Here is a 24,558-nt window from a genome sequence, read left to right on the forward strand (position 1 = left end):
CTTTAGTCCTCAACACCCACGGCAAGTGAATGAGCTGATACATCTCAAACAATATAATACGGGGATGTAGTCTGAGGTGCCCCATTGTATGTTCCAACTGTTGTAGTCAACCCTATCTATATCCGTATATACCTTATGATCAGATTTTGGATTCATGGTTTTGTAGACACCAACGGCAAGCAGGCAAGGGTAGCTTGAATGCCATCAATGTCTCGGGATTTTGCTTCATGCCCATTACTGAGCTTTAGCAAACACAAAGCCAAGGGTTTGAAATATGAACTATCTCATAAGCTCATAGATCTGTTATTCGTCATCGTCGTCATCGTCATCAACAGCCTGCTGCCACCCTTCATCGTCTTGCTTGAAGACTACCTTGTCACACAGCTGCAACATCTTCCGCACAGGCAGCCCCACGACATTGTCCACGCTCCCGTCCACCTTCTCGACCAGCACCATACCCGCAAGGCCCTGTATGGCGTAGCCGCCGGCTTTGTCGACGCCCTCGCGCGTCCGCACGTAGCTCCGGATGACATCGTCGGACAGGCCATCGGCCGCCTTGGCGAAGAAGACCTTGGTCTCCTCGACGTGGGTCTCGATCTCGTAGCCCGGGTGGGTAGCCTCTTCCTTGGGCGCCAAGCAGCAAACGGCGCTCAGCACGCGGTGCACGCGCGTGTCGCGCAGGTGCTGAAGCATGCGCATATGCGCAGCCTCGCTCGACGGCTTCTCGAGGACGCGGCCGTCGCGCGTCACGATGACGGTGTCGGCCGAGATGACCAGGTCGGGCTCCGCGCCCTTCTCCACCTCCTTCTCGTACACATCGAGGCACTTTTGCCGGGCCGTCGCCGCGACGTACTCGAAGGGAACCAGCGTTGTCTTCGAAAGGTCTTCGGGCAGCGTCGACGGCACCACCTCGAAGTTGGTCAGGCCCAGCCGGTGCAGCAGCATTTTCCGCCGCGGCGACCCGGAGGCCAGGATCACTTTGTGGCTTTTCATGTAGGTCAGGATGGGGAGCTCGAAAGGCGGCGGCGGTTTCCGTGTGGCCGGCGGGCCAGCAGGCTGCCGGACGGGCAGGCCATGGTCTCGGGCGGCGGTGTCGTAGTCGGGGGAGAGTCGGACGGGTTGCCGTCGGGGTCACTCGACAGCAAAGGTTTTTGTTCGCTCATCTTGGCGTGGTGAGGCGTCGTTCTTGTTTAGTACGCTACTTCCCCTTGAAGCACTTGTCAACAGCTATTCGGTAACGGAGGCAAGAGCTTGTTTTCTGTCGATGGGGGGTTGGAGGTACTTGAAAGCTGTAGTGGGGTAGAATGATGCAGGTACGTCAACCAAAACTTTACATGGTAGGCGCGCGGGAAGTCTTGACTTGCTTTGCTATTGATTTGCACTATTGTTTGCCTGGGTGCCTGGCAGCCTGGGCCCCTATGTCACCTCTAAACCGTGTACTCTAGCTGGGCTTGTTGTTGCATTTTTTTCTATATGCATTCCCAACTCTCCGCACATAGCAAGTCCTTTGCATGTCTGTGTTCCCCGTAGTTTCATTTACTGGGATTCTTACAATTCCATCCAGCTTCGTCCAGAACAGAACACCCTTGCGCTGCCATGTGCTTGCCATCTCATGGCGGCCACTAAATTTGGCCTACAGGGGGTCGCAAATGCTAGCTTGAGCAAGTATGGGGGCGGGGCATCTCATCACATGCACCATTTTGTCAGATCACTGAGAGAAGGGCTTGGTCGCAACTCGCGACTACTCTTTTGCGCGTAATGCGAGAGATGCACCAATGTAAACCAATACAATCCAAGGCTGGGTGTTGATTATCATTCTCCCATTCTTCTGCACTTCAACTTTTACTTTCATATACTTCGCCTTCCTGTAGAACATTCGCATTTCCCATATTCCATACATAGTATGAGGTGCTTCGGGTCTGCTGTACATGATTGCATGGTGGCATACATTTGTCGAGGTCATAATCGCAAGCCAGACTGGTAAACACCAAAACTAGGACAAACCAGAAATCACGAGAAGAGGAAGAGATTTATACCCGCAAGTGGCCATGGCGGATAAGTCATCACATTCCCCGAGTCCTGGCCTCAACGGGCAAGGCGATGATAAGCCACGCTTGACCGAAGAGGAGAAGAAGCAGAATCACATTGCCTCTGGTACGTGCCGTAGCCAAGAAACTGCCGAGGCCGGCCATTCAGACTCGCTGACTTCCGTATACAGAACAGAAGCGGCGACAAGCTATCCGCGATGGGTTCGATCGTTTGTGTGAACTAGTCCCAGGCCTTGAAGGACAAGGCCGTTCCGAAGGCCTCGTGTTAAAGCGCACCGTGGAGTACATGCGCGAGCAACTTGAGCGCCGCAGGCAGCTGGTCCGTGAAAAAGAAGCACGGGGCGAGTACGTAGACGAGAAAACCAAAGAGTGAGTTCCACAGCATGCGACTGCATATGGCACTCGCCAACGTTCGTCTTGGCTAACGCATGTATTAGGCCCTTAGCCATACTTGAGCGACTCGAAGAGAGAGACCGGCAGCGAGCAGCGGCACGTGGGGTTTCCAACGAGGACGACGATGACTTGACTTAGTTAGCCAATGCTGAGATAGACCACTATGGATTAACCAGGTTTTTACAACACAGGGTGCCGCTGTGGAAGGACGCCTTACTGGGGCCACTCTGATAAGCGGCACATGGTTCCTTTTATATATATATATATATATATCTTAAATTGCATTTCGGCAGGCCAAGTACTGGCCTGAAGTGGCCGTTAGCTTTATTCATATGATTCTATCTTGGTCTTCAATAAAGCCAAGAGCTCTCGAGGACTCATTTCCTTTTGCTTAGGTACATCCTCTTCTCCCTCGACATTGAGGTTGGTCATATCGACTGTGAGAGTGCCATTTGGCAGCTGCCTCGGTCCTATTGTAACAATGACACCATATCCCTTGGCCTTGGCCTCTCTAGCCTTTGCTCCTATGCTCGTTTTCCTATCATCGATGTCTACGGTTAGCTGTGTAGCACTGGTGACAGGACCATCGTCTCCTGGTATTTGCTCATGTAAGCCGGACAAAATGTTTCGTGCAGTTTCGGCCAACTCAAGAACCGGTTGGCTATCATTCACCGCTAGAATCATGACCTGTCTCGGGTTAAGCCAGAATGGCCATTTGCCGTCATAGTGTTCGATGAGAAGCGCCATTAGCCTCTCGACAGAACCGAGCACGGCTCGGTGGATGAGGACAGGGGTGACAGGCCCCGACTCTGCCAGCTTGTCCGCATCCGTGGTGACCTCGCCCCTTTGTTCCAGCTCTGGTGCTGGGGCCTGGTACTCTAGCTCAAAGCGTTTGGGGAGCTGAAAATCGAGCTGGATGGTAGCCGTTTGGTGCTCCTTTCCATCCGAGTCTCGGAGGATTATGTCGATCTTGGGTCCGTAGAAAGCGCCATCGCCCTCATTGACAGTCCATTCCTGGCCTGACGCATCGAGCGCACGCTTCAGGCCATTCTCAGCCCTGTCCCAGTCCTCTGCAGTGCCAATAAAATGGTCAGCTGGTCTTGTGGACAAAGCCAGCCTGTATGGGCCTAGCTTGAACACTTTGTAGGCAACACGCACGAAGTCCAGAGTCTTCTTGATCTCCTCTTCAATCTGCGACGGCCGACAAAAGATGTGGCCGTCGTCTTGGTGAAACCGCCGAACTCGAGTAAGGCCACTCAGAGCCCCTGATATCTCGTTCCGGTGTAGCGGGGAGAAGTCGGCATATCGGATCGGTAGGTCGCGGTAGCTGTGGTGCTGCGCGGCGAAGATCAAACAGTGCCCGGGGCAGTTCATGGGCTTCAGGCCGTACTCGTCCTCCTCGCCGGTTTCTTCGGATTGGTCCTTGCGCGACGGCGAGGTGCTCGTTACCGTGAACATGTCGTCGCTGTAGTTCTCGAGATGGCCCGACTTGACCCATAGCGACTTTTTGTAGATGGTGGGGGTGATGACTTCCTGGAAGCCGTAGCGGACATACTGCTTGCGCAAGAAGTCGACTAGCCTGTTGAAGATGCGGGCACCGTTAGGCAGCAGTATGGGCGAGCCGGGGCTGTAGATCGAGGTCGTGAACAGCTCTTGTTGCACGCCGAGCTGTCGATGGTCGGCGGCGGGTTTCGGCGGCAACCCCGCGGTAGATGTTGCGCATGTTGCGCACGCTCGTCGCAGCGAATGTGTGGTCGGGCGAATCGCATAGCTGTACGGCGGCAATGGGGATAGGCCGTGAGGGCGCAGCCTCAGAATTCTCCGTGCAAACATCCCTACGGCGTTGAGATGATTGTCGAGCCCATCCCACGAGGTACTGAATACCTCGAAAATCTCGAGGTCCGTTAATTGAAGTTCCAACTTTTAGCGCATAAACGCCGACACACCGAGGCGTGTCGGGCGTGTTAAGCTCATTGCCCCGATAGGCATAGCACCGTAGCCTGCTGGAGAAACCCCTGCAGCTGCCAATCGTTCTCGTCCTCCAGCGCTGTCAGACTCATCGGCCGCTCAGCTGACCAGGATGTCACCTGCAACATTCTCCAGTTCTGGATTGCCGTTGCCGTACTCGCGTCATCCTCCGACAGAAGCACTGCGAGGCCACTCCGTCAGAGACTGTCCCGTTCTATTGCAATGCCTTATCGGCCAAGGCCTCTTTGTTTGACCTGAAGTAAACAAACGCGCTGCATACATACATGCGAGAAATCTAGTTCTATCCGTCAATTCTACTTGACGCTTGACATCCATAATTTCCACGAGTAAATGAGTCATCACGCTCGGGCACCACGGCAGCCTGTGTCTTGATTAGCTATAGATATCGTTGGCGCCTATTGTTCGATTCTATAAAGAGAGCCAATCTACATCCGTTCTTCAAAATATCGCCACCGTGTAAACGCGACGCGTTCTACATTCTATATACAAGTTTCGCAGTTTTACATTGACACCACCCTGAGGCACGTCTGGGAACATCTCATTCCAATACGTTAGGCCGTGACGTATCTCGGGGAAGCGACGATCGACTACCATGAGGCTGTGAGGAAGGTGATATTCAAAGAGTATCAACAACAACATGGCCCCGCGGAAACAAGGCCGTCAGGCGGACCTACCTGTAGAGAGCTCCTGGCGGATTGTCGAGGGTGGCGAAAACGACTCATTCGACACCTCTATTGTGAATGACCCTTATGACGAAGACGATATCGTCTTCCAAACCCAGCCGTCCCAGATCTCCTCACAAGGCCTGAGCCTGAATTCCCAGGACAGCATCCGGGACTTCGCCAACGATGCAGACGAGGAACAAGTCATCCTGCGCGCGCCCTTTCAGCCGTCGCTAGCCTCTACGCGACACACATCTATGGACAAAGACCACACGCCCATTCCTGAGTTCTTTATGCCCAGACTCGATGTGGAGAGCCCGCGACGCAGTGCTCGTGCATCGCGAACGACCCAGCCTGAATATGATGACAGGACGTACATGCGACGGCGAATAAATCGTCAACCAAGTGATGCAAGTGGCCCAACATATCAAAGACGCCCCGCCCCAGATCGCAGGTCTCAGCACGGCAACCGCGAGACAAACTCTCTTTGGGATAGGTTCGCCGCATCATCGCCCGCCTTTTTATTCGACACTGTTGCCTGGTGCCTTTCTGTCTTGGGGATGGCACTTCGTATCGCAAAATATCCCCTGGCAATTTGCCTGGCTCTCTATATATTGCTAGGCGCCGGCATGATGGCCAGGAATATGGTCACGAGCTCGATAACTACGTCCTTGTCACCATTATGCCGTATTCCTGGAGCCTCGATGCTTGAGCTCCCGTTCTGCCCTGATCTGCCCCCTGTGCCAGGAACTGGAGGCAAGGCCCAAGTCGAGTTCGACGAGCTTATGAACGTACAATCCGACTTCGAGAAGGTTTTGGAAGACTCGGCACGAGGCGTTTCCTTACCTATGGAGATGAAGCGCGCCGAGGCCTCGGTGAGAGACTTGCGCACACTGGTCAAGTACAGCGACATCCCAGCACGTGACGAGCTTGTATACGAGTTCGACGGCTACATCGACAACGTACGCATAATCGCGACTGATCTCCAGACCTTCAACACACACGTTGGGGGTGCTGTGGATAGTGTCATCAGCATCAACCGATGGACTTCCAGGTACATCGACTCCATTGCAGCGGAGCAGCAAGCCAACGACAACATGGTCGCTCGTTGGAGCGGCTGGCTCTTTTCGCCTTTCCAGCCGCAAGTCTTTGATGAGCGGATGCTCCTCGAAAAATATGTAGAGCATACCAGCCTTGTTTCTGAAAAGATCGCCAACCTCATTGTGGAAGCCCAAGCTGCGCTACATCGGCTCTCGCAGGCGGAAAACAATCTCCAGCTTATCAACGAGCACGTGGTGCGGAGCGGGAATGAAGTCAAGGCCAAGAAGGACGAAGTGTTCTGGACGTTGTGGACGCTCGTGGGGGCTAATAACCGGCGGCTGACCAACCTCAAGGCACAGCTGGGCCTTCTGAAGCAAGTGGAGGTGCAGCGTACCTCGGCCGTGAAGCAGCTTATCGGCCTGGTTCACGACCTGGGCGACATCCAGACCAAGCTCAGCGACCTGCGAGACAGAGTGGTGGCGCCGGAGCTGCTGGCAGACCAGACGTCCATACCCCTCAGCGTTCACATCGAGACCATCAATGCTGGGGTAGAACGACTGGAATCTGCGAGAAGCCGCATCCGTGCCGAAGAGAACGACAGGATTCAGGAGGCACTCTCAAGAGCGCGGGACGATAATCGTCTGATTGACGGCTAAACTCACAAAAGGCGGACTGGTGGCATACTTAGCCGCCTGTCAGAGAACCCTTTTCTTGGACATTGCACAACTAAACTGTATGCAAGATCTGAGGCGCATCCTCAAATTCAGAAGACCATACAAACGACATAGCCCTTATCTACACCGTTCTGTTTTCAAGAGGTGGAATTTGTGTATCTGTCTGGGATGCGTTCTGGTATAGACTTAGTTGAGGATGACAGATTGCTGGACTGAGTAACTCTGGCGACTGGTGTTTTGGCGCTTTACGATAATGAGAAAGTTAGTTTGGGCTCTCCTTGCTAGACCTTTCGAGCAGTCTGCACTCTTGTCAGCGCATTCAATACATATATTAACCATGTCGGTTGAAGTAGGTTTACATCTTGGACCCCACGGTATTCCCCTCTCTGTCGTTCTGACGGGATCCAACTTCCAGTCCGTAGAAAGACCTGTAGTTTGTGCATTCTTGTTCCCAACCGTGAGAAGCGATATTTCGCCGACCATAACATGCATGGGGCTAAGCCTGCCAGGACTCGCAGTGCAATCGAGATGACCTAATATCACGAATCAAGGGCAATGGCCTTCTCAATCCTATCTTGTTGAGCTCCCTGGTTCTGACAGACGATGTTGAATAATAAAGAGCGGCTTATCGTCGTACAGTCATGGGTGCCAAGTTCCCCTCGACTGGGGTCAACGAGGTGGGGAGTTTCAGTAGATTTGCTGACAACCTCATTTGCTATCGATTTTCCATGTCTCATGTGCGATACGACCAGCTTTCGCCCTCCCGGATCCGAACCAGTCACTTTCAACGAAGGCAGCCTTCTCCAGAAAATGGTGTCTACCTATCCCATCATAATGCAGTCCTATGGACATAGCACGTATGCAGTCCAGCTTAGCATTCCATCGCTCGACGGTGCCTCCGAAATTGCTTTCTAAGACCATGTGGTCAGCCTGCATGAGATACCACCTTGGGGTCAAATCGTCCACTCTGGTTGGCTGCGATGCATAGCACACCACCCATACGACCAGAAGATGACGGTGGACAACCCCTTCCCAGACCCCAAGTTTGGGGTCCTAAACCCTCCTGGCCTTCCATTGCCCTTCCATTGCATGAAAAGGAAGAGTCGTAACGGGTGCTGCAATGGGGAGAGCCACGTGGGTTTCTGACTTTATTTGAAACATGCGAGCGGAATCCCCCAAGCCGGGATTGAGTGGATGATTCGCGACAAATGGAAAAAGGGAATTTGTTGTTGTTTGCTCTGTTGCCTGGCTGATTTGGATTGAAGGCACTTGGTGCCGCGTGGGGATGACTATAGTCGTTGAATTCCCCGACTGCGGGGCCGAGCTATTGAGACTCTCCGTCAAGCCCGTCGATACTAGTAGCAGGTCGGGCCCGAGAAACTGGGAGTGAAATGGAGGGACGTGAAAGCAGTGGAAGTTACCTATCAAAGTCCCTCGCATGCATACCCATCTACCATCCCGCACCCCCTCCAATTGCTGAGGGAAAGACAGGGAGAAAGACATCCACCGCACGTGGCCCCGCTGATCCAAAATCCAACGTAAGCACAACTGCCGCATCGAGGGCACAGGAGGCACAGAGGCAACCCTACAAGGCTGCCGTGTCACCGCTGATGTGCTGTTTGATGACATTTAATCAAAGAAGAGAAATACCTGAGCTTCTGCTTATGTTTTCCTGAGAATCCCCCTCTCAACTCGATCCTTCCAAGCCAGAATATCTCCTATATAGATCGTGGAATCCATGATATCTTCCAATTTCACGACTTGGTCTTTATATCTTCATAACTTCAAGCTCCAGTTAGCTGCGGACTAGGATCATACTTATCACCTGACTCCTATGCAAAGATGTCGAGCTCTGTTACTGTGACGCACACCTGCAAGCTACCGCGCAACGTGACTCGGCAGGCTGTCATCGAGTTCCTGCATAACCACGAGGACATCATCGACCTGTCCCCGCTCGTCAAGGAGCGACACCCCATCAAGGCGCCTGCCAGCCCACCGGCGGACCAGCAGCACCTTGACAACGCCTCCTGGTGGAGCATAACGGACAAGATCTCCTACCTGCCCGGTCAACTGATCAACGGCCAGTACACATACACAGGGGCGTTCCAGAGCACACCCACAGGCCTCGAAGTACACGTGCACGCGCGGGCCGGTACCACGCTCAAGGACGTCTGGAGCGTCGTAGAAAGCCCATACTCATCCTCATCCCCCTCCTCTCCAGTCTCTTCTTCCTCGCCAAAACTCGGTCCGCAGCCAAGCGAGACAGGCCTTTACATCCGCGTGGACTCTACAGCGCGGTGCAAGTTCGCGCTGCGCGCCTTCGTGCGCAAGATGCTCAACAAGTCGCACGCGGAGCTGGTGCGTCGGCTGGCGGCCAAGGCCCAGCTGAATGCCAGCGCGTTTGGCTGGAGTGATAGCATGAGCATGAGCATGAGCAACGACGACTTCGAGTCTGTCATCCTGCGGAGCAAGCCGTCCAGGGAATGGGGAGGCAGAAGTGGCAGCAGAGGCGGCTACGCCACCGACAGGACGCCTAGTCCAACAGAATCTATCACCTCCCCGTCATCATTATTCCCAGCAAAGCCTGTAGCACCTTCGTCACCAGCACCGTCGCCGAACTATTGCGACCTGGCCGATCTATACAGCTTCGCTACACACACAGGGCCTTTTACTGCGGTGGAGGGTGCGCAGACCTGGGCTGTCCCGGACACCACCACGAGTTTGCAGACTGGTTACAACGCGTGGTCAGCCGGGCGGTATTGGGAAAACGACTATAGGGCTCATGTCGGTCACAGCTTTGGCAGAGGCCAGACCGTATGAGGGAAATGGAATGGGTCGAAATCGTAAGATCTCGAACAGCGAAGAATCAAGTTAACCAAGATACCCCCAACGTCGAATTGGGCCAGCGAGGCCTCGACATCCATATACCCCAACAACTACGCCCGCGAACCTGATGCGTCCGCGCGTGTTGTATGCTCCTGCAGCAGAAAGCAGCCCCGAGAGGAAGGCATTCCAAGTTTTCTGGATACTGCGCAGAAATGCCATTTGGGTCTGGAAGGGTGGAAGAAGTGCACCTTTTCGGAAGAATTACGAACAGGAGTGGGACGAAAAACCGCCGCGAGATGGACGAGGGCGGTCGCACCATCTATGCCAAGTTGCCATGAACTCTGTAACCCCAACATCGTACTCAACGGTCAACTTACGTTTACTTTGTCTTATTTGTAGTTTTAGCCATATCCCACCCAAATTGGAAAGCAAAATCGAAGGATTTTGTCCTGTAGTAATCATCAAATTGGTTAATTCAATTGCCTTCCAAGAAGGATCATTTATGATAACTCCTGCGAAGCATGTGAACTATGAGCAGAGCACCCTCTGTAGTTTCGTGACTGAGGATGACTGAGGGTGGGCGGCCCTTCTGGGCGGCGGCCATTCGTACAAACACCAGCGCTTATCTGGCTGCCCCACACCCCACGGAGAACCCACTTAAAAGTTCAAACCTCTTGAGCATCAGCAGCAATCCAATCCCAAGGCCAAACGCCTTCAAGACGATCAACGACAAAACTGCATTTTGCTCCGCAGCATACCGGCTCGACACAAACGCATCAGCCTCACACACCATAAAAGAGGCCCGCCATGTCGTCCATGCGAAATGCCGTCCAACGGCGCAATCACAAGGAGCGGTCGCAGCCCGCTGACCGCAAGCGCTTCGGCCTGCTCGAGAAGCACAAGGACTACAGCCTGCGCGCCAAGGACTTCAACAAGAAGAAGACTCAGCTCAAGAACCTGAAGAAGAAGGTCGAAGAGAAGAATGACGACGAATTCTACCATGGCATGATCAGCCGCGCCGGCCCCTCGACCTGGGCCAGCAAGGGCAAGCGCTGGACCGGCACCGTTGACGGCGACCGCGGCAACAAGGCCCTGCCCATGGACGTCGTCCGCCTCATGAAGACCCAAGACATGGGCTACCTGCGCACCATGCGCAACGTCGCCGGCAAAGACGTCAAGGCGCTAGAGGAGAGGGTGGTAGGCATGGGCGGCAATTTGAGCGGCCCTCCTCGGTCAGCTGACGACGACGACGACGATGACGAGTGGGAAGATGAGGATGACAACAAGAAGCCCAAGAAGATAGTCTTCACCGACGCCGTGGCGGATCGCGAAGACAAAATCCTGGCCGACATGGAGAAGGAGGAAGCCGCACAGAAAAAACTGGATGAAAAAGACACACCGAGTGACGACGACGACGAGGACCCAGAGACCCTACGCGCCGAGCAAAGGCAAAGACGGCTTCTGAAGCTGCACAGGCGACTTCAGTTGGCGCGGAAAAAGCTCAAGACCCTATCAACGGCTGAGAACGAGTTGGAGCTTCAGCGTGCGAGAATGGCCAAGACATCAACGATCGGCGGTACAACGAAATCGGGCAAGAAGTTCAAGGTTCGCGAGAGAAAGCGATAGATATAAACACACATCTTTTCAATGCCAGTCATGAAGAAGAAGAAAAGTTTTGGTATTGTCTCGACATTCGAGATGCGGCGTTAATAGTCCATGGCCGCCAGCGAGGGGCTATCTTGATATACCCAAGAAATAGATCTAAACATACAGATCGAGAGCATTGAACACCTCTTTGGTTTTCCTTGAATATTCTTTCTCCCAAAGCCCCCAAATACATTATTCCCTGATCCATGATCCCAGATGGAAGAACTCCCCACCCCCTCCCAGATGCAACAGTGTGAAATGCTGCCCTAACTTAACAGTAACTAAGGGTATCCTATTCGCGTCCGTCCGTCCGTTATATACTGACCATACCTGGCAAAATGAAAATGAGACCCAATAAAGCCGATAGAAAAGATCCGTCATATTCCTCATGATATACTACTAACAATGACATGAACAGCCCAGTAGAGCCGCACTTTTGATACCACCACCATCAATATCATAGCTTCTCGCTTGTCAGACACTTGCTCATGCCCGAAATGATGGCCACGAGCGTCTTGAACACGAGCGTCAGCGTCCAGATGACGCACTTGAAGGCGAAGCTGATGAGCTTGATGACGGTCCGCGTGAAGCCCGGGAGCTTGTCCCGATCCCGGACCTCGAGCTTGCCCAGGCTGCTTGACTGGCTCTCGAGGTCCAGCTCAAACTCTTCGAACCGATGTCTTCCCTTCTTGCTGTTCTTCTTTTTGTGCTTCTTTTTGTTGGCTGCGAGGTTCTCGTCGCTGAGACGACCGCTCAGCCGGCTCATCAGACTATCCCGCAGATGCGCCGAGGAGGGCGCCTTGATCAATGGCGGCGGCGGCGGCGGCTCGAAGTGCTCAACGTGGGACGTGTTGCGCTCGTCAAGGTTGGCAACGAGCATGAGGGCGCAGACGGCCACGTCAAGGATGTAGTAGGCCTCGATGCGGCCCGCGACCCCAGTGTCGAGCTCGAGGAAGCCCTCGCCGGTGCCGTCGCGCGTCAGCTTGCCGAGGTGCTGGGGCGACTCGATGTGCTCGATGGTGTACTCGGTGCGGCTCCAGGCCGGGTTGCGCTCGACGGTGACGCAGAAGGGCGTCGCGAGGGCCGGGTGTGCCAGGAAGTAGTTGCGGCTGTCCTCGTCCCAGACCAGGCGCGCGCACTCGCGCTCCGCGGCCGCGACGGCCTGGCTGTCGCCCGGCTTGTCGAGCGCCATCTTGGTCGCCGCCGACGGGTACAGCAGCGCCACAAGCCCGTCGTTAGGCGGGAGCCGGCGCGTCTCCTCTTCGAGCGTCGTGCTGATGGCCTCCTGCCACGTCTTGTTCTTGTCGTGGGCCTCGCGCAGCGCCGCGAGGATCCCGCTCGGCCGGTCCGCCGCCGGGTCGCGCTCCTTGAACGGCTTGGAGGGGTCGTGCCGGCTCAGGGTGACGTAGGCCGAGGCCGAGGTCGGGTTGATCTTGAGATGGTACAGGCTCTGGCTTGTTGATGAGAGGTGGTAGATGGGCGTGTCCTTTTCCGACGTCAGCTTCATGCAGAAGATCCGCCCCTCACTCCCCGAGGCCTTCCACCCATTCGCCGCCTTCCAGTAGTCCTTTAAGTCCTCGATCGTGCTCACAGGCGGGATCACGGGCGGGTCCTGGTACCGTCGCGGGTTCGGCATTGTCGGCCATCTCGGCTGCGTCTGTGTAGAGCCCGCGCTCATGGGGCTGCGGACGGGACTTCGTACTGCTGCTTGCTGCTGCTGCTGCTGCTGCTGTTGTTGTTGTTGTGGATTCCGTTGTTCCAATGGCTGTTGCTGCTGCTGTTCCTCTTCTTGCTGTGGCGGGGGAAATGCGACTGGCGGCTGATCACCTGCCTGGGTATATGTCGAGGACTGGTTTGGGTGGGGTAGTAGTCCTGACGGTCGAATGGGAGGTTGTGATCGTACTGCGGGAATATCGAGCGAAGACCTGCTTCCGCGGGATTTGATGAGGATACCGGCAGTGGTTCGGGCTCCTCCTCGTCCGCCATGGGCCTTTTGGCAATGGAGCTCCTCGAGCGGTAGCTGGCGTCTCGCACAAGCGTACTGGCCCCGGACAAGGCCGTATCTGTCCGCGGCGGCGCCTCCGAGACCGGGACCGGTTGGGAAACGGCGGCAGTGGCGGCGACAACAGTAGGCTGCTCTTCTCGTTGGTGCCGGCGAGCCTGGTTCTGGGGATGAGAAGTGGGAGAAGAATAGGGTGCTCCCGTCCGCCTCCCCCTGACGCGTAAAGCGGCGAGCCGTCAATGACGAACTGGGAAAGGTCGCCGCCCTCCGGCGTCCGTCTTCCGTGGTTATTCCGTGGGGGTGTCATCTCGAGCGAGGGACGTGGTTCCCGAGTGGATGATTGGGGTGTCTCTGCACGAGGCCGAGGTGTCGTTTTCCTGGACGGCGGTTTTGTTGTATTAGGGAATAAGGAGAACCCTCCAGTGGCCCCAGTCGATGGCGATGCCATCCTTTTTGCCGGCTATAAGCTACCCTTTTCCTGTCTGTATCAAACAGAAACCCTGGCCTCGTGCGCCTTCCGATGTACGCCTTGAAAACGGCAAAACTTTCCGAATATCCAGAATCAGATGACCGACGGTCCCAAGCTGTAAGGGAGGCGAATAAGTCACTATTATTGGGGCATGGCTTGGCTTCTTTCAGTATGTGGAAAAGAAGATCAATGGGAGACACGAGAAGTATCACAGCGCATGAACCGTGCAGGAAAGAATCTGCAAAGATAGAACCAACAAGCGATAGACCCAAGTAAGGTCTGAGACCGAAGATATGAGAATAGCAACTCTTCTTCTATTTTTCTAGCTTTAGGCAAAATAAGCCAGGCAAGGGAGCAAGAAGGGTATATACCGCCGAGGAGAGAGCGCCAGGGACAGGAAGACCAACACGCCTACCGTCTGCAGGCGCTGACTTGACCAGACCCTGCAGCATCTCCGAGCGAGGCCCCTCCTCCGCAGTAGTTAAAGTTGCCCAGGACGCACATCAGCGGCACTTGTACGCGCTGGCGCCCATCATGAGTGGATGGTTGGTGGGAACCGCGGGTTCGCAGGGTTATTTGTGTGTCGCTCTCTCATATCATTTTCCGTTCCCTAGCATGCGATGTGCAGCAATACAGACTAGGTGACAAACAGGGGGAGGGAGGGGTTGGTTGGCCAGGTCAGCAAATGGGGGTTTTGATTTGCCAGGGGACGAAAATAGCAGTGCAGAAAGTCTCGCGCTTCTTGGTGCAATTTTCTGTCGTCTGAAGGGCCGGCGGCTATGATGCTGTGATACGGATACTGATTGGCCTGGGCCATGCACGATCCCTGTTCCGAGGTGTTGATGGCTGGTGGGCCTGAATATCTTGCCTCTGATATCACCCAATTGGAGCCTTGTCCAGCGGCAATAAAGATCAATATGGCTCACCGTCTTCCCTTCGTATATTGCTGCTGACGGAAATAACGACGAGAAAGAAAAAGGATGTCACGCATCCGGTGCTCACTCAATCCAGACTGACTGGAATCATGAGCGCCTCGCAGGCGGTCGGGCTGAAAGCTGGGCGGGTTTCTATAAGCGATGAGAGGTCGTGCCGAGCGGTCAGTTGCAACGGTGTTGCCGATCATGTTCCAAATCGGTTGGCTGCGTGGCAAGCAATCTGAAGAGGAGATCTCAAGCTTGAACAAGGGAGATATCCTTCAAATCGGCCTGATGAGATTGTAATAGTGGGCAAGCCAAGCCAACTGCCAACCTCTTCGTCCAGCTAATCAATTGGCTGGCTCTCCTAGTCCATGAAGGCCCATTTGCTATTGAATTGAAAAGCGCAACAAGCGAGTGTGCGACCCAAGTGCCCGTATGATTGTCGCAGACACTGCTGTTTAGGTGTTTAGGCACTACTGAGCGGCAAATCAAACAGCACCATTGGATAGTACCAATCAGAGGACATCTGCATTAGCCTTTGCCGCACCCTGTGGCCAAGCTTTAGTTGTTAATGTCGGTATAGTTGCTTATCTTGAACTGAGTGACGGGCAGTTCTGCCGTCCATTCTTTTGGAGCGTTCCTCTTTATATGACAACAACAAGGATTGGCTCTTTTTTGGTTCCTAAAACACGACATGATGCTATCCCCGAAGAAGTCACCCGGGCGAAGAAACCATGGCGGCTACCAAATGCCCCGCTTGCTCCGATACTCGGATATCCGAGAACATTCGTGTTACAATGCCGGCTCGATTACTTTCATCATGCCATGTCATCTGCACTGACGCAATCGTTGAAACTGGTGTGTACACTTACTTCATGGAAATCACACTATCTGAAGCTCTGAGATTTTGCTTCTCCTTGAGAAAAAGGTTGTTCTTTGGCAAAGACAATGGCACAAGTAGTCGTACTAGGGTAAGCACGTAATCCTATATTGGCCCAATCAGAAGACATCCGTCACTGAATCACTCTCCAGCGCCGGCGTCATCGGGCTTAGCTCGGCCCTTCAGATCCAATCACGGGGATATCAGGTCACGATCATTGCTAGAGACTTTCCAGGCCCCTTCGAGACTGTAGACCCTAGGCTGCAGATCGACTACACTTCCCCATGGGGCGGCGCACACAACCGTTGGATTGTGCCGACGAATGCTGCGGAAGAGCGTGAGCATGCCATGGCACTTCGGACTTTCGCCCGCATGCGTGAAATAAACCAGAACCATCCTTGTGCGGGTATCACCTTCCTGCCGGGCATAGAGTATCTCGAAGCCCCAAGCCCTGTGTATAAAGCTCTGGACGCGCACAAGGCCAATAGTCTGGGCATGGAAGGGTTCCGGATGTTGACAGCAGAAGAACTGCCCGATGACAAGGTGAAAATGGGGTTTGAGTATAACAGCTGGTGTGTAAATCCCATGGTATACTGTAGCTTCCTACTACGGCGGTTTGGGTATCTCGGGGGAAAGGTTGTCAAGAAGGAAGTGAGGAGCCCAGTTGAGATCTTCGAGATGAGAGAGTTGGGGAAGGTTGATGCCGTGATCAATGCTTCTGGCATTGGATTCGGTGATGACAACGTCTTCGTCACGAGAGGTACGTCCTGGAAGCTATCTGGCCTTGGTCTTGCTGATCGTTTGCGGTGCTGACGGACTATTGTCTACCAGGCCAAACTTGTCTTGTGGCAAACCCGTGCCTGGCAACCATTACCCGACAGAATGCGGACGGTTCATGGTCATTCTCGGTACCACGCAATTTTGATGGAGGCACCGTCATTGGAGGCACAAAGGAGCCGAACAACTGGGACCCTCACCCGTCTTCTGAGGTGAGGACCTCGTTGCTTCACAATTTTGCCGCGACATATCCCCAGATACTTGGCCAAGATCAGAAGTACCGAGTCATTGCCGATATTGTCGGCAGGCGACCGACACGAAAGAATGGAATGCGACTAGAGAAGGAGCTCACCCAGGATGGCCAGTGCATCATACATGCATATGGTCTGGGAGGAAGGGGCTATGAGCTGAGCTGGGGCGTGAGTGAAGCTGTGGCGAGCTTGCTGTCTGGACATTTGGGAGACAAGTCTCCAAGCCAGAAGTCTAGATTGTAGGTAAGTAGATGTCGCCAAGTAGGAGGAGCAGGACATGAGCCTAGAATGACATGTAGACTGAGAAGGAACCATCGCAGCAGTGGTCAAGCTAAGCCAATAATTATATAGCGGAAGGCACGAACGTTGACTGACTTCACTTCTTCAGAGTTGCAATTTGCTGTAGCCATACTGTATTTGTCAACTTCCACTGCGTTCCAGTGAATTGAACTCCATCCAGAATGAACTTCGCTGACCATTCCAGCTTGATCAATTGAAACTGAACTGCACTCTCTCTTTTCTCCGACTGTTGGCGCTCATCTGTGATTTATTTGTCTGATCACAGCCATTCGCATCTGTCACTCAATCGTCTCGCCAACTGACTTACTCTACAACAACGACCATGCTGCGTCAGGCCTTCTTCGTCTTTATCTTGGTCCTGGGGCAGGCTCTCGCCAACTCCTACCTCAACTTCTGTGACCTTCTTACCTACGGCTACACCAGCGAAGGTTTCGTCATCGCTGCGGAATGTGGTGACAGCAATGTTTCTGGCTGCCAGGAACTCAACCTTGGCCAGTGCCTCGCCAACAGCCAGGGTAGACTGATTGCTGCAGTGAACGGGTATGGCATGTCCATGTTCTTATATTACTTTCGATGGTACGCTCACTGACCGTTCTGTATGTGACGCAGGACCGGCGGCTTCAACACGTCCTGTACGGGCTGCACCATGGCCGTGTCTAAGAGCAACACATCAACCTATGGCACGCTGACTTGTGAATGCCTATACTCTGCCACCAACAACACAGTTGCTGTCACGTCAATCAATACAGGTACGACGCAATCTCACTGACTTCTTCGTGTCATGGTGTACAAAGGATGCTGACATTAGCAAACTCAAGACGGGTTGATCAGCTTCGACGCAAATCTCGGTATGCTGTGCGGCACCGGAAATGGCTTCGCCATCCAGTCGGTCGACTGTCCAATAGCTAAAGGACGACGAGCCAACCATTACCGCGAGCGGCAGATCAGACGTAGCCTCCGTGGCTTTCCATCCTGGCGTGGCGTTTGAGTCAAACATAAGGGGCGGGTGTTTCCAACCCAATACCATTCAAGTCAACTGATGTTTGACCACACGGACCGACGTTTTGTCCCACTTACCGGAGATTATTTGCAAGAGAAAGAACATGGCTATGTTGCTTCAATTAGTGTGGTTTTGATGTGTGAAGAGGACTGAACTGTTAACATTACATATCCGCCACAAGTGTGCGGCTAATCTCTGGGGGTATGGGATATCGGAAGGACTTGTACTGTTTGATTTGTCAGATCGTCTTGGGACTGCCTTTAAATCACATCAATACCGGCATAGTGGGCTACGTTAAAGGCCAGAAGCAGAGATAGGCAAGTGTTATTACAAATACTAGAGATGTTTAGTCTCTGACGAGCTGAAGGTGATTTTCAGATGCCGGCCATCTCTACGGCTTAATATGATTGTGTTACAACTTCTAATGTTTAGTTTCGGGTGCACCATCATATTGACTGTGTGTAATATAGCTCAATTATAAGACTATTAGTCCGTGGCCGAATACCATTTTCTTCGTTGTTCGCGTGTGATGCGTACAAGGTTATTTGAATAGGAACCAGGAAGCTACCACAAGAGCCTTGGAGATTAAGGATAGAAATAGTGATGTTGGTGACATACCACCACAGCTCCAGCAGAGTCACTGCAGGTGAGTGTCTCTCCTGAAAAGCCGTAAACATGACATAAAGAAGAAACATGAGCCCAGCTCCCTCCCCACCCACCGTTACCCTATCATTTTGAGTACAGAGAACATGCCATGAGTAGTCGGGCAACACCAAAGACATGCAGTGACACAGTTTGTGGATCTCAGTTTTCGGTCTGGTTGACGTACGTAGTATTTGTAAGCTTTTGCTCGGTTTATGGCTGGGTAAAGTAGATAGATGGCACTTACAGGCACGAGGTAGAACGGCGACTTTCCGGTACTGGCTTGATTAACCGCAGCGTTGGGGGCTTGGCCGCTGCCCACGGGGAACATTCCCTGGCCATTGCCGCTGTTGTTGCCGCCCTGTTGGCCGCCGTTATTAGGGTTCATAGGCTGACCACCCCCGTTGCCGTCGTTGCCCGTGCCGCCACTCTGAGCAGGATTTTGACCGTTACCGTTACCGTTGGGGTTGTTGCCATTATTGGGCTGGTTGGCACCACCACCGCCCATGATGGGAGCAGCGGGGGAGGGGCGGGAACAGGGGTCGGCCTCGGTTGATTCAAAAGCTCTTTCGCGTCGATGGACACACAGAAACCCAGTGAGCTGCCCTGAGTTGATGAAACGCATGAACGCCGGAGGCAGCATTTATCCCCACCGGCGGCGCAGGCTCGGCCCTCGGGCACACAGGCGGCGGCGAAAGCGGCGAGAAGAAAGGCGGGTATAATGGAGAACTTCATGATTGCGACGAGTGTGGAAAAGTAGAGATAGTGAGGAAGAAAGAGAGCCAAATCCGAGAACCAGCGGATGATAGCAATAACTAGCCAAGACTGGGTAAAATGAAGGGGGTGAAAGAAGGAAAAGTCTAGTAAAGGGCAGGAGAATGGAAGAATGGAACCAGAACTACTGGGCTAAGACTGGCCGATGAGATACTAGACCTGAGAAATCTACCTGGGCTTCTTGACATTCTTATATACCCGTCTTCCATATCATAATGGGACATTTGGAAATTTGAACCTGGATTCCCGTAGCAGAAAGGGGTAAGTTTGATACTCATTGGGATCGTAGCGCATGGTCAGTCGGTAGCAAGTCACGCTTCTCTTCAGCTAATGCACCACCCTGCATGTTGCAAAGGTACATATGAAGTATATCTCTATGGAACAAGGAGAAAATAGGCATAAGTGTAGGCTTTGGTGGCTTGCAGATGCGACGGTTTTACCGCAGTCAAAGCATATTGGATTTGAAATATCGCCCTGTATTTAGGAGGTCTGAACCTTTGTTAGTAAAGGGACAATGTAGATTGGCTTAGCAAATAGAAATATTCTGCCATCCCTTCCATAGACAGCACACGGAAGAGAAGACGAAAGGTGTCATTCGTACTTCGGCCGCGAGTAGGTCAGATGACAGGATGATGCATCCGAACTCTGGGTGAGGGTCTGAGACGACTCCTTGATGGTGGCAATACTGACCTTATTACCTTCCCGCTGGTGATGTGATTTCATCGTGTTCTCCCCGCACTGGAAGGTTGTGACAAAACAACTCCTTTTTGTCTCGGCATGATTTGAGATTTCGGCAATCATCCTACCGCGTGGTCTGTCTCGTGTCAATGTGCTACTATGAAGATAGACAGGCTCGAACGGATTGACTGGCAACAATTCAGGGATTGGTCCAGGCGGCAGATAAAGCATGTATGAAAAATATCCACGTTTAATCTATGTCAGGGATCCGACCATTACACTGATTATTTATATGTGCTGGCCTGAATCTTTACTTTCGGGCCGAAACCGTAAATCTCTTCCCTTACCCCCTATACCTCTGAGTATCATATTGACAACTGTGTGTCCGTCCCAGCCTAGGCCAGCCTTGATCGTCTATCCCCAACCATCGCAGCGGGCGACAACCAAGGCTGACACCTACCCTTATCACAGTAACCGCTACAGCACTCCCCGCGCTCGACCCCAGTGCTCGTGCTGACGCATGTGACCCACGTCGGGACGCAGGTGCCGGAGCAGGTGACACCGATGACGGGCTGCGGCGGCCCAAGGAGGATCTGCTGCAGACCCCGTCTGTCAATGCCGTTGACGAGCGCCACCTTGCCGGGCGTTCGGAAGACGCATTGCTTCTGTGCCGTGAAGTCGGGCGCGTCAATGTAGTTCACGGCCTTGGCGTTGTCTATTATTTCGGCGTGTTAGTCAAGGCTGGAAGCTGGGCAATCGAAGAAATGGCATACTGGTTAGATGCTCACGGCCATCAGCTGGGAGCCTCAAGTTATATTGACCATCGGCGCTGTGGAATACCAGAGTGACGAGCTGTGGCTTGGAGATCGGTGCTTCCATTGCATGTGTAAGCACGCCACTGGCAAGGGCAAGGCCTAACAGTATCTGGACCAAGGATTTCATGATTCTCTTGAGATTAGAAAATGCCTTTTACAAATTTGAAATTCCTTTTTCTCTTCTACCCGTTGGAGTTTTATAAGTACATATTGCCTTGCCCGGGCGAGGCGACGTATTATCCCTATTTATTACCGGCCGTATCGTGCGTTATTCTCTTCCATGTCTTAGGGTCGCTTGGAGAAAGCATGCGGAACGCACACTCATCGCGCTTCAAATACTACATCAACGTGCCTCTGCGCCTGTTGCTTTTTCCATTGCATAGTGGCTAGACCTTACCATGCAGAGGTGAGGCGCCCTCATTGATCTCGGCCCAATAGCACACTTACCAAGACCGGATAAATGGTTATCAATGGAACCATCTCATCGTAATAAGATGACTGCATGTTGCTACAATACGACCGTCCAGCCAGCTCTGTATCTTTTCACCCAATCGCGTAAGCCATCTTGTTGGCAAAACCGCGGGACGGAATCATAAGACCTGAGTGTCACTTTAACGTATGATTGCCGAATAGCCATTGCTGGCGCCCGGCCCGTTCGAGAAGGCAGGTTAGTAGAGTATCTCCTGAGTGGTACCTCGATTACCTAGTAATCCCGTGTTCATCGAGTTTTGGTAAGGGATTCCAGGAGTATCCGAAGACTCAGCCCAGTAGGTGTGTTCCCCCTTACCACCTTTCTGCCTGGATGGCCATTGGACGTAATGTATTATATATCAAAATGGCGAATTATGAACGAAACCCGAAATCTAAACATGCAACACATTTCTTCATACTGTTTTCCATAAATATCAAATCAAATCCGTTAGGCAACTTTCACTTCACTCGCGCAACCAATTATGCCCGTTGTAGGCTGTGTTGAGTCGCTAGTGATGATTCATCCACGGTCATTTCAGGATTACTCACCGTTATCTCCTGTTGTAGTAATTTAATCGAATTACAAACGACCCTGAACCAGCCGAGAGCAACTCAGTCTCGAATCGCGGCATGTGTAGGTAGCTATCAAAGACCTTGGTTCACTACAAATCATTCTCAACCCCTTACTCGATGGCACGCCTATACCCGCGCCAGGCGTCAGGCGGTAAGAAAAGCCTCGAGGTGTTGCATATGTTTCTTCCGCTGGTCAGAATGCGTGAAGTGAGCAGCACCGTCTATTGTAACCCATTTCACTTTCTCGATGCGGTCAAAAAAAGGCTGCATCACCGCATCCTGGCATTCATCGTCAGATCCGTTGATGATCAGGGTGGGGGCGTGGATATTGCCCAGCAGCGGGATACAAGTCCAGTTGCGAAGTGAGCCGGAGATGTACAGCTCGGCGGGACCGTACCTGAGCATATCGTCAGTACGTCTCTCTGTAGTGAGTGTTTCCCATGCACGCAATGGTGGATGTGAGAGACTCACATGGTGTTGTACGTCGTTGGATCCTTGGCAAACCAGTTCAGTGCAGCCTGGACCTCTTTTGATGGCCAGGGCTGCTCTAGGCTGAGATGTCGCTTGTAAAAGACCTCGACGGCAGCCTCGTATTCGGGGCTTTCGAAGTCCTTTTTCTCTTCCCCACGTTTGAGTGTGTCTTGAATATCCTGTGGCAGTTTGCTCCTCAAAACCGTGAGATTCGTTTGCCAAAGTTCCATGCTCGCCAGGCTACTGGCGAGGACCAGACGTCGGAGGTTCGCCGCGCGCGAGGGTGACCCGGCCCAATCGGCCACGAGCATGCCGCCCCAAGAATGGCCATAGACGTCAATGGGTCGCTCTTGGAGCCCTAGGTGACGGATGAGGTTGTCGAGCTCGTCCTTGAATAGCTCGACAGACCAGAACTCCTCGTCGCCGTTCTTGTCTGGCAGATGCGTGGACCGCCCATTGCCAATCTGGTCGTAAAATACCAGCGGCACTGAAGGGGAAATGTCGATCAGTGGTAGCAGGTAGTCATGGCATGCTCCGGGCCCGCCGTGAACTACGATCAAGGGTGTCTTGGATGCGTCGAGCTCACCCACAATCTGATACCATGTTTTGCAGGGCTCGGAAAGGCCAGCGACCTTGAAATCAACGGTTCCCTCTTCTATGTAAGCCATTATGAACAGCCAAATTATCGAATGCGTGTGGGACAGAGAGCAAACAAGAGACCGCCATGGAGAGAGCGTTCTGTTTATAAACCCGAGCAAGGTGCGTGTGCAAGAAGTTCCTCCGGCTAGATTCCCCAGCCCCTCACATCAGATACCCTGGACGTTTCTTACTGCGTTGTAGGCGAATCTTTGTGGCCAATCGCTTTACGAAATCTGCATAGCATGCCACGCAGTATTAAGTTTTAGTATAAACACTGCATATGGCGGCGTATGCTCGGACTAAAATCGATTGCAATCGGCCCCTTGTTACAGTGACAGTTGCCTGCCTTTACTAACACAGATGTGTAGCCTTTTAATAGAGCTCACACAATTCTGAGTAAGGCATTTACTTTTCGTTAGAACCACTGCAATTTTCAATCAGTCTGGAAGTTGCCTCTGGCCAGTAATCATGGAAGAATTGAATTTCCAACGTCATAAGATACCGTCTGAGGTATTCTTGCAACGGAAGCGGATGTTGCGTTTGGTTGACCAAGTGTGCAGGGATTCTCTCCAATGCACTCCAATGCAATATTCGTGTAAAGTCATATCATCGTGGTCTCGGCCCCCTCATTATTATGCCCGAGTGTAAGAATAATACTATGTCATGTAGTATTCGTGTCTAGGCAACCCTGCAACGCACATTCATACTATGAGGAACTTGTTCTTGGTTTAGGACTGCAACGCCTTCTATTCCTTTTCCCCAACGTCTTTTTCTTGTGTTGCCATCTAAAGATGTTGAGAGCTTGCTCACCGTCATATATACATAAGTAGCGTCAGGGGTAGACGATTCAGAGAGCGCGACAGTGACCTTGACTTTGAGAGAGACCGGAGGCGCGTCCAGAAGGCCCAATAGTCATCCATATCCCCAGGTCGCTAAACTCGATAATTTAGCCTCATGGCTCAAACAGATCCGCTTCCATAGAGAGTGTCCATACAATGAAGCAATCCATAGAAAGAAGGACTCGGCTTAGGAGTACCAACAAAAAGGTGATGGCTAAAGGTATGCAATGTCGTGAAGCTCCCTAGGGGCTTGGCTTTGGTACAACAGCAAATCGAGAGATATGGAGAAGACATTGACTTATACCCTGCCCAAGACCTCCACCTCGAAACTAATATATTCTCATTTGGAATATCTTTTTATTTGCTCGAGTATGTGAGAAGGTGTTGTAGTCCGGTGGTTCAAGCTTGGAGGATAGCTGGGAATGAACGTAACAGACGAGCTGGGATTGGTTGGTATTACGTATGTATGTATATTTTTGACCACTTATGAATCATCTTACCTCGAACCCTATGGCTTTGGCTACCTTGTGTCTGTAGTTTAGCGTCTCTCCAGCTCATCACATATTGTATACTAACCCCTTCCACAGGAACACCATTGGTTTCCCACGACTTCTTCACCCCTGTCAAAATGAAACATGGGTATTTGAACCAGCCCCTGAGCCCATGAGAATATCCATGCAAGTCCAGTTTGCAAGACGCAGGTTTTGTGTTATCGACAAGTGGGAGATATGTGCCGAGAGTTGGTGTTTACCTCCGAATCCAACGCCTTGAATTTCCAAA

General features: G+C 52.6%; 12 protein-coding genes across 12 annotated transcripts; 6 read left to right on the top strand and 6 right to left on the bottom strand.

The window, feature by feature from the left end:
• Positions 1–303: 303 nt before the first annotated feature.
• Positions 304–993, bottom strand: PG998_011251 (uncharacterized protein; the record flags this gene model as incomplete). The annotated part of the gene is made up of 1 exon (XM_066878067.1): positions 304–993. One exon carries the CDS (start codon positions 991–993, stop codon positions 304–306), a length of 690 nt encoding a protein of 229 aa, XP_066727121.1.
• A 1,055-nt stretch (positions 994–2,048) lies between these two features.
• Positions 2,049–2,579, top strand: PG998_011252 (uncharacterized protein; the record flags this gene model as incomplete). Its single annotated transcript, XM_066878068.1, has 3 exons — positions 2,049–2,154; positions 2,219–2,417; positions 2,486–2,579. The coding sequence occupies 3 exons, from the start codon at positions 2,049–2,051 to the stop codon at positions 2,577–2,579; spliced, it is 399 nt and encodes a 132-aa protein (XP_066727122.1).
• Positions 2,580–2,765: 186 nt separating this feature from the next.
• PG998_011253 (uncharacterized protein) lies at positions 2,766–4,274 on the bottom strand (the record flags this gene model as incomplete). The annotated part of the gene is made up of 1 exon (XM_066878069.1): positions 2,766–4,274. The coding sequence occupies one exon, from the start codon at positions 4,272–4,274 to the stop codon at positions 2,766–2,768; it is 1,509 nt and encodes a 502-aa protein (XP_066727123.1).
• A 793-nt stretch (positions 4,275–5,067) lies between these two features.
• PG998_011254 (uncharacterized protein) lies at positions 5,068–6,789 on the top strand (the record flags this gene model as incomplete). The annotated part of the gene is made up of 1 exon (XM_066878070.1): positions 5,068–6,789. One exon carries the CDS (start codon positions 5,068–5,070, stop codon positions 6,787–6,789), a length of 1,722 nt encoding a protein of 573 aa, XP_066727124.1.
• Positions 6,790–8,649: 1,860 nt separating this feature from the next.
• PG998_011255 (uncharacterized protein) lies at positions 8,650–9,627 on the top strand (the record flags this gene model as incomplete). Its single annotated transcript, XM_066878071.1, has 1 exon — positions 8,650–9,627. The coding sequence occupies one exon, from the start codon at positions 8,650–8,652 to the stop codon at positions 9,625–9,627; it is 978 nt and encodes a 325-aa protein (XP_066727125.1).
• Positions 9,628–10,440: 813 nt separating this feature from the next.
• PG998_011256 (uncharacterized protein) lies at positions 10,441–11,259 on the top strand (the record flags this gene model as incomplete). Its single annotated transcript, XM_066878072.1, has 1 exon — positions 10,441–11,259. The coding sequence occupies one exon, from the start codon at positions 10,441–10,443 to the stop codon at positions 11,257–11,259; it is 819 nt and encodes a 272-aa protein (XP_066727126.1).
• Positions 11,260–11,737: 478 nt separating this feature from the next.
• PG998_011257 (uncharacterized protein) lies at positions 11,738–13,730 on the bottom strand (the record flags this gene model as incomplete). The annotated part of the gene is made up of 2 exons (XM_066878073.1): positions 11,738–13,343; positions 13,501–13,730. The coding sequence occupies 2 exons, from the start codon at positions 13,728–13,730 to the stop codon at positions 11,738–11,740; spliced, it is 1,836 nt and encodes a 611-aa protein (XP_066727127.1).
• A 1,886-nt stretch (positions 13,731–15,616) lies between these two features.
• On the top strand, positions 15,617–16,819 carry PG998_011258 (FAD dependent oxidoreductase-like protein; the record flags this gene model as incomplete). The annotated part of the gene is made up of 3 exons (XM_066878074.1): positions 15,617–15,639; positions 15,701–16,308; positions 16,380–16,819. The coding sequence occupies 3 exons, from the start codon at positions 15,617–15,619 to the stop codon at positions 16,817–16,819; spliced, it is 1,071 nt and encodes a 356-aa protein (XP_066727128.1).
• A 379-nt stretch (positions 16,820–17,198) lies between these two features.
• On the top strand, positions 17,199–17,465 carry PG998_011259 (uncharacterized protein; the record flags this gene model as incomplete). Its single annotated transcript, XM_066878075.1, has 1 exon — positions 17,199–17,465. The coding sequence occupies one exon, from the start codon at positions 17,199–17,201 to the stop codon at positions 17,463–17,465; it is 267 nt and encodes an 88-aa protein (XP_066727129.1).
• A 1,215-nt stretch (positions 17,466–18,680) lies between these two features.
• PG998_011260 (uncharacterized protein) lies at positions 18,681–19,026 on the bottom strand (the record flags this gene model as incomplete). Its single annotated transcript, XM_066878076.1, has 2 exons — positions 18,681–18,692; positions 18,766–19,026. The coding sequence occupies 2 exons, from the start codon at positions 19,024–19,026 to the stop codon at positions 18,681–18,683; spliced, it is 273 nt and encodes a 90-aa protein (XP_066727130.1).
• Positions 19,027–20,365: 1,339 nt separating this feature from the next.
• Positions 20,366–20,912, bottom strand: PG998_011261 (uncharacterized protein; the record flags this gene model as incomplete). The annotated part of the gene is made up of 2 exons (XM_066878077.1): positions 20,366–20,685; positions 20,744–20,912. The coding sequence occupies 2 exons, from the start codon at positions 20,910–20,912 to the stop codon at positions 20,366–20,368; spliced, it is 489 nt and encodes a 162-aa protein (XP_066727131.1).
• Positions 20,913–21,973: 1,061 nt separating this feature from the next.
• On the bottom strand, positions 21,974–22,968 carry PG998_011262 (proline-specific peptidase; the record flags this gene model as incomplete). The annotated part of the gene is made up of 2 exons (XM_066878078.1): positions 21,974–22,226; positions 22,301–22,968. 2 exons carry the CDS (start codon positions 22,966–22,968, stop codon positions 21,974–21,976), a joined length of 921 nt encoding a protein of 306 aa, XP_066727132.1.
• Between the last annotated feature and the right edge of the window lie 1,590 nt (positions 22,969–24,558).

This window comes from Apiospora kogelbergensis (genome assembly GCF_038363985.1).
Source record: "Apiospora kogelbergensis strain CBS 113332 chromosome Unknown utg000007l_segment0_segment0, whole genome shotgun sequence".
NCBI classification, from domain to species: Eukaryota; Fungi; Ascomycota; class Sordariomycetes; order Amphisphaeriales; family Apiosporaceae; genus Apiospora; species Apiospora kogelbergensis.